This window comes from Panthera uncia, chromosome C2, assembly GCF_023721935.1.
Source record: "Panthera uncia isolate 11264 chromosome C2, Puncia_PCG_1.0, whole genome shotgun sequence".
NCBI lineage: Eukaryota > Metazoa > Chordata > Mammalia > Carnivora > Felidae > Panthera > Panthera uncia.
The window spans coordinates 82,088,373-82,096,147 of record NC_064810.1 but is presented as its reverse complement, the minus strand read 5'-3'; the positions used below and the strand labels follow the sequence as shown (position 1 = coordinate 82,096,147).

General features: G+C 49.0%; 1 protein-coding gene across 1 annotated transcript in view; it reads right to left on the bottom strand.

Annotated features, from left to right (window-relative positions):
• Nucleotides 1-1,438: 1,438 nt before the first annotated feature.
• The window catches only part of MCF2L2 (MCF.2 cell line derived transforming sequence-like 2), a 258,201-nt gene continuing 251,864 nt past the window's right edge, over nucleotides 1,439-7,775 (bottom strand). The window contains exons 26-27 of the mRNA XM_049628514.1: nucleotides 2,240-2,325; nucleotides 1,439-1,840 (exon numbers count right to left, since the gene is read on the bottom strand). Coding sequence (XP_049484471.1) covers nucleotides 1,727-1,840; nucleotides 2,240-2,325 — 200 coding nt within the window. The 3' untranslated portion in view covers nucleotides 1,439-1,726. The remainder of the gene's footprint in view (nucleotides 1,841-2,239; nucleotides 2,326-7,775) is intronic.

Genomic DNA, 7,775 nt, shown 5'->3' with positions numbered 1-7,775 from the left:
TGTCTGGAAATAAATAATTTTAAATAATTCTAAAACTTTTAGTGAATTCTTAGCAGTCAACAAAAAACTAAAAATAATTTGAAAATTCCAATAACTAAAAAAAAGAATAACTATAAAAGTAAATAACTCAAATACTAATAATTGTAAAGATAATTAAAAATAATTCTAGAGCTAATTTGGAAATGTATAACTTAAAATAACTGTATATAAGAAACTGAAAATAACTCAAAAACTAAATAACCCTGAAAACAAAATTATAAACAGATAACTTTAAAGCTATAAAATTAAATAACTAGAAAACTATAAATAAAAGTAAAATTAGACGAAAAATAATAAAACAAAAATAAAAATAACTGAAACTAATTTAAAAACTAATAAATCTAAAAACGAACTACCTCCGACGTTAACATTTGTAACCAACCCTCTCTGAAAGGATACAATCCCGTTACAAAGTAACGCAAACACCACAGGAACATTCTTTTGGGGATTTAGGGAGAAGAGCACAGGGCTGCCTCTGTAGTTTCTGCTCTTCCAAGGTTCGCAAAGAAGATTCTCAACGGATCTCCCCACTCCCATCCCAGGAAAAATCTGACGATGTCTGCAGGCATTTTTGATTGTCATAATTTGGGAGAGTGGATGGGAGAGCGGTTTTACTGGCATCTGTGGGTAGAGGCCAGGGATGCTGCCAAACACTTGCACAAGGCAGTCCCCCCTCCCCCCCCCCCCCCCCCAAGAATTATCCAGCCCCCAAAGTCTAAATGCCAACGTTGAGAAACCTTGGGCAGGACCCCGCAGGACTGGGCTCCGCTAACCTCTGCAGGAGCGGTAGAGCAGCTCGGGGGGTCGCGGGCGTTTGCACGAAATCCCGGCGCTCGAGTAGGCCAGTGTGGAGCAGCCCCGAAGTTCACGGACGTCTTCAGCTAGTCCCAGCGCACGCGCAGGCGCGTGTGAAGCAGCCCCGAGGTTCGCGGGTGTCCACACGGAGTCTCGACGCTCGCGCAGGCGCGTGTGAAGCAGCCCCGAGGTTCGCGGGTGTCTGCACGGAGTCCCGGCGCTCGCGCAGGCGCGTGGGGAGCAGTCCTGAAGTTCGCGGGCGTCTGCACCGAGTCCCGGCGCTCGCGCAGGCGCCTGAACAGCCCGAAGGCTACTGCACCGAGTCCCGGCGCTCGCGCAGGCGCGTGTGGAGCAGCCCCGAGGTTCGCGGGCGTCTGAGCCGAGTCCCCAGGGCTAACGCTGACGCGTGTGAAACAGCTCCCAGGTTCTCAGCGGCCCTCGCCGGGAGGGTGGCCTCCGCGGGCAGGCCGTGGGCCCTTCCTCAGGCTTCTGGAAGGCGGTCCTATCTCACCCCACCCCCACCCCCAGTGGCAGATCCGCAGGCTCCGAGGCGGCCCCTTGGCTGCTTTCCCGCTGGAGGGTGGGCCGGGCCCTCGGCGTCCGCAGCAGGCCGGGCCCGGAATGGAGGCGGCGTGGGGAGGCCCGGCCGAGCGGGGGAGCCGCGGTGTTCTAGAACCAGTGTCAGTTCTCGGGGGAGGGGGTGCGCAGGCATCCTTCCCTCGCCTGCTCTGCTTTCGCCCGGAAACTAGTCGCGTCCCCCGCAGGGCCGAGCAAGGCAGCGGGCACCGCAGCGCTCTCCTTAGTTGTGTTTGTTGGCCTAAAATTCCAAGAAGAAAGTCAGAGGAGCAACGGCTAACAGATTCGCTTACTGTTTGTTCTTTCTCTTTCACACTCAAACGTCCTCATCGCCGCTTTCCTTTTTCCCCTGGACGCTTTCTCCCGTTTCCAGGACAGATTTGGAGGAACACGTTTCATAACTGTCGTCCAACTGGAAGAGTCCGGACAGCTGGAAGGGAGGGGACAGTGGTGAACCCTCAGAGTTAGCAGGGCCGAGGAGTGCCCAAGCCCAAGCCAGGGGCGACCTGTGATTCCCGCCGGCGCCGGTGGGTTGGGGCCCACCCTAGTTCTCCCAAGGGGTCACTGGGGTCCCGGCAGGAGCCCCACATTTATGATCAGAAGCCAGAGCAATGCGAAGGAGATGGGGATGAGGGACATGCCAGGCTGGGAGGGTCTGAGACACTTTGCAGAGCCAGTGACCTCAGCTTCCTGGGTTAGGCCTCGTCCTTATGGGTATGCATCACGAAAAGGGGAGGGACATGGAAGGGGGAGAGAAAGAGGAGGCAGGAGAAGCTGATGAAATCGAATTGAGGGAGAAAATGAAGGAGATAAGAAGGAAATAAATTACACTCAGAGCACTGTTCTTTTCCATATCTTCTGCACCTTCGGGATGGTCAAAGGTTTCCATGGAGGTAAACTCCTTGCTGGAGCAGCCTTGGGGAAAGAAAGGGAAGAATTTGACCTGCTGTGCAGGAGAGGGCCTGGGAGGATTGGTTCTGCTGCCAGTGGCCAGATGTCCTAGGAGGCAGTGCCTGTCCCCAAGAACCTCTTCTCCCCATCTCTAACTCCTGCTCTCCCAGGACCTGGATGGCTTCACCTGGGTGGGAGGTGGAGGTCTGTCCTCTTAAGGTTCTCTTTCCTAGCTCAAATTTGTAACCATGACCCCGAGAAGATCTGTCTACGTGGTGTTCATAGCCCTACGCCTGGTCCTCCAAGAAAACGGTCAGTCTTTTTGTGCTTGACAACCTTCCTGTCCTCCACCCTTCTTCCCTCTCTTCTTTTCCCCCTTTTCTCGCCCCTGATTCCTATTTCTTTGGTAGCCTCTGTCACTGCTCTCCCCATGGGAAATCAGAGGAGTGAGTACATCCTGCCTCTCTCTTCCAATGAGCTGATAAACCGATTAGTCACCACTGTGCACCTGCCATGAGCCTGGGGCTGTTAAGACACTGAGGGGAACAGCAATCTCCACCAAACACTGAACCCTACTCTGTGCCTGCTGGGATGCCAGTTTGTCAAAAGTTAAGCTTCACATGGCCCTCTAAGGGCCTTAGCTCCATTTTACAGATGAGAAACTGGGATGAGAGAGGAATAATCACTTGGCCATGTCCCCTCGGCTGCAAGCACTGCAGCTGGGTTCTACAAGTCTTGTCTTTACCTCTCACTGAGCTTCAACAGAATAATCAATCTTGCAGGAATCTGAGTGCAGGACCAAGTCTCTGTTTGGTGACAACTCAAGGGCAGGGGTTAGGGTATGGCCTTGAAGGGCGTGGACAGGGCATGGGGGGTGAGAGCATTCTGGACACAGGAAATGAGGGAGCGGAAGGAGTCTACAGTTGGAGTTAGTGGCACAGTTCTGTCAGCAAGCAGGAAGTGTGCAAGTGGGAGCTCCCTGACCTGCTGCCCAGAGGACCCCCAAGCTGCATTCTGGGGCCCAGGGTTCTCCCCAGGGCAGAAGTTGGGGGGCCGTGCCAGCCAAACTGGGAGCAGCCAGGCAGCCCTTTCCTGGAGGCCTCCAGGAACCCTGCCTGGTGCCGGAGGGTTTTGAGGCAGCTGGACACAGTGCTCTCAGATTGCAGCAAACTTGCTTTAATTTCCAGTCCCCAGAAGTGGTGGGGTGAGGGGTAGAGGGCAGAGGAGAAACTGGCTCCCACCGTCCTCCTCCAGATGTGACTCAGGGACATCTGCAGTAACGCCCAGAGACTCCTCTTTAGGGTGGTCATTCAACACGATCCCCTTATGCCCAGAGCAGGCAGTGAGGACAAGGAATGGCAGTCTTGCTGAAAGGCTGTAAGGGAGGAATGGAGAAGACTTGCCTTTGACCACCTACCATGGGAACAGAAGGGTTGAGTCTCCAGGGGCTGTGGCCTCAGTGTCCCAGACAAAGCCAGGCCGGCAGGGCTGGGGTGGGGTGAAGGGTAGTGGCCAGGGACCCAAGAGCCACCCACTGGGAGGCCAGGGGTGAGGCCAGGCTCTGAGGTCTCTGGCAGCCATGGAGCACTCAGGGCCTGGGGCTGGCAGGGCTGGGGGACAATGTGGGAACTGGGGGACCTGACAGCCAGTTCCAGCCATTCCACAGTAAGTGGCACCTGGGGTAAAGTGATGACCAGGCACTGGTGGCTGCTTTCCTCTCCCTCCTGGGGGCCCGGCCGCAGGGGGACGGGGTCTTCAGCCTGGTGCAGGGCTGGCACAGAGGACCTCTCACACACTTGGCCACACATTGACTGCATTATTTCAGGGTCGTCTGGGCCATTTCCTGCCTCCAGGAAGGATCTGTCTGAGCCTGGAAAGAGAATCGACCCTCCCAGCGCTGACAATATCCAGATACCCCCTCCCTGCTGGGGACTGTCAGCACACAGGGTACCCCAGGTGAGGGTGGAGGACACCCTCAGTTTAGTCCAGAGTTTTCCATACTCCTTAGAGATGCCAACATCGCGTCCACACAGACTACATTTCTAAAAGGAAAACTGTTTGTGGAACAATATTACCCTTACAGGTATGATGTCCTCATCTGATCTATTCTATGCTCTTATTCTATTCTACTTTATTCTATTGTGTTCTATTCTATCCCATTCTATTCTGGGACACAGAGGAGGAGAGGGGCTGTGGAGGTGGTGGGGTCACAACAATCCCCTCACAACAAGACCCTTCGAGGGAGAGTTTCTTCTGACACAGCCCGCAGCTGCTCTGGGTGAGCCCTCACTCATCTCCCCCTTGGGCCCTGGGGCCCTTGGCAACAGTGACTATACTCTATTCACCCAGCATCCCCCGCGGCTCCTGGAAGGAGCTCAGAATTTTCAGGACCCACAAGCCTTCCTTTGACTGAAGGAGAACGTCCTTCAGTCAAAGCTGGAAATGTGGGGGCCGAAAGTGCAGCTCACAGGATGAGTTTTGCAAATCTTTGTCATTTGCATATTTAATCCCTTCCTCCTGGATCCACTGGCCATGGGCTCCTAGGGGTCTTAGGTACTATAGCGGTGACAGCACTATGGAGACCTGAGAATTTTGGGCTCAGGGTCTGGCAGGTCATATGAGTGAATAAAGGAAAGACCCTCTCTGCCCAGTGGTAGGAGCAGGGGCTTTGAAGTCAGTGAGACCGAGTGCAGTTCTGACTTTGCCACTCACTCACTAGCTGTGTGATCTTGGGTAAGTCACTTAACCTCTCTGAGCATCTTTTCTTGTCTGTAAAAATGGGGATAATAATATCTATCACAGCTTTGATATAAGGATTAGCAGAAAGGTTTATAAAGTAAAATGTCTCGTACATCTTAGGAATTTAATAAATAACACCTGTTATGATTACTGTTAATAGCGATTACAATAATACCAAAGAGAAGGTCTCAGAACAGCTCTTGGTACTCCAAGTATGCTATTACTACTCATGTTTGGGGGAGATTTGTTTGCTATTGTCTTCACCCTCATAAATATCTGGGGGAAGAAACAAATTATAGAGGTAATAAATGGCTTTAAAAGGAAACACAGAGCACACACACACACACACACACACACACACGAAAACCCAAATCACACACACAGGCCCTTGAAAAATACTCAATTTGATATCAGCAAAATTTTAAGTGACAGTTGCATTCTTGAAAAATGAGCAGAATGGCTCTGGTACCAGTCAAGTTCTAGTTATGTGTTGAGAAGACACTTTGAGTCTCTGTGGTTCTCCTGGTCCACGTACCAGAATAAGCATAAAGAGTGTTGTCAGAGAGAGAGAGGGATACGAAGAATGAGGAAGGTGGGCTGTAAAAATTCATGCTAGTAAGGACTGGTGTGTATTCTGTTTTCCTTCAGTGGATGATCTTTCTAGCATACATCACATATCCTAACTGGTTTGGGGAATTTAGTTTTAGCACTTAGTGTTTAGACTTCTGATCTTTTATTTTGGTTTAAAAATGGAATGAAATGTATGTATGTATGTATGTATGTATGTATGTATGTATGTATTGGGGGGGAGGGGCAGAGGCAGAGGCGAGAGGGAGGATCCTAAGCAGGCTCCATGGGCAGCGTGGAGCCCAGCATGAAGCCTAACTCAGGGCTCGAACCCACCAATGTGAGATGATGACCAAACTGAAATCAAGCTGGTTGCTTAACCAACTGAGCCACCGAGGCACACCCTAAAAATTGAATGAAATTTATTAACAAGTGAATCTATTGGTGAGTTGAAATTATCCTCTTCAATATACATGTTTTTGGTAAATTACAAATTTGGAAGATAAAATCACGCCTTTCCCCTTTCTGTCCACTGGATGGCACGATGGGACCATTGTAGATCCCACTAGTTCAGAGGCAGCTATTACCCATTGATTTCAAATGGGCAAGCTATTTTTATTTTGTTTCAAACTAGATTTTTCCCTATCCCTTACAATTATGCAAGAACTTTTTAAGGGCCACCTCTATCATGTGAACTAAAGTACATCATTTTTACCTGGGGGCACAAAGAAGTAAAGTAATTCATCCAAAGACACAGAGCTGGGTTTGAGCTGTGAGCCCTTAACCATTGTGCTGTGCTGCTAAGCTCCTTCTCTGTCTTCTGGGAGTTAACCCATGGGGTCACTTTATGCCTAAACCATCCCAGTTGCTCTCCACAGCTCACAACAGAAGAGATCTCCAGGTTGTTTCCACAGGTACTAGGCTGGATTAGGATCTTTCTGCTTGGTGGCCCAGAGTGTAAATTATGTAAACATTGAAGTTGGTCTGTATCTGAAGTGCCCATTTCCTTTGCAAATCTGCCTTTGGCCAAGAGGAAGGAAATCACTGCTATGCATTCAATTAATTACTTTCAGGCTGCACACATTCTCAAAGCACCTTTTTTTTGCTTTGTTTTGTTTTAAAAGTGTGTTTTCTGTTGTCAGAATCCTTGCCAACTTGTAGGGCAGTCTGAGCTTGTTGTCTTGGGACTTTCAGAGCTGCTAGGAGCTGGGGTCAAAGACACTTCAGAACAAGGAAACCACCCCCAGCTCAGCAATCAGCTGCCATCAGATGTTCTGGGTTGGAACAGGCCCACAGGTGGGTTGTAGGAGGAGCTGATATGTCTAGTTGGATTTTGTCAAGGCTTATCCATTAAACCAAAAATTTAATAGGAATTTTTCAAGAAGACTGAAATATAAAGACCCCTAATCTGTTTGTGTAGTATGGCTCCAATTTTTTTTTTAAATATGCATTTCTATAGACAAAAAGTTTAGAGTAAAATATTTACAGTGGTTATTTCCAGTTATGTGTGATTTGCATTTTGTTTGTACTTTTCTGCATTACATTCTAAATTTTGTTTAATATACATATGTATTATTTTTATAATCAGAAAATGAAACTTGTAATACTTACCTTTAAGAAGTGTTTATTTTTGAGAGAGAGAGAAAGAGAGAGAGAGAGAGTGAGCATGAGTGGGGGGGTGTTGCCAAAGAGAGGGGGACAGAGGATCTGAAGCAGGCTTTGCACTGACAGCAGTGAGCCTGATGCTGGGTTCAAACTTGTGAACTGTGAGATCATGACCCGAGTCAAAGTCAGATGCTCAACCAACTCTCTCTCTCTCTCTCTCTGTCTCTCTCTCTCTCTCTCAAAATAAGTATTTTTTAAAAATTAAAAAAATGGTCAGTTATCTGAAATAACCCACAATCTCACCAGAGAAGACTGTTTGCTATACCTTATTTTCTTTATCATAAGAGTACATGAAAAAATTTTAAATAATAATATAATCAATTATCTAGGCCTAAAAGGAAATTCCCCCAAATCAGCAAACAAACCTTATGTACTACACTAAATGGCTCACAGACATTAAAGCAGTCTCCCCTCCACCCCAAGACCCTGAGGGAACCAGACCCACAGTTATGTCTGCACAGGGGCCTATGGCTAAGGGCTAGCAGACAGACTCTACCTCTGTT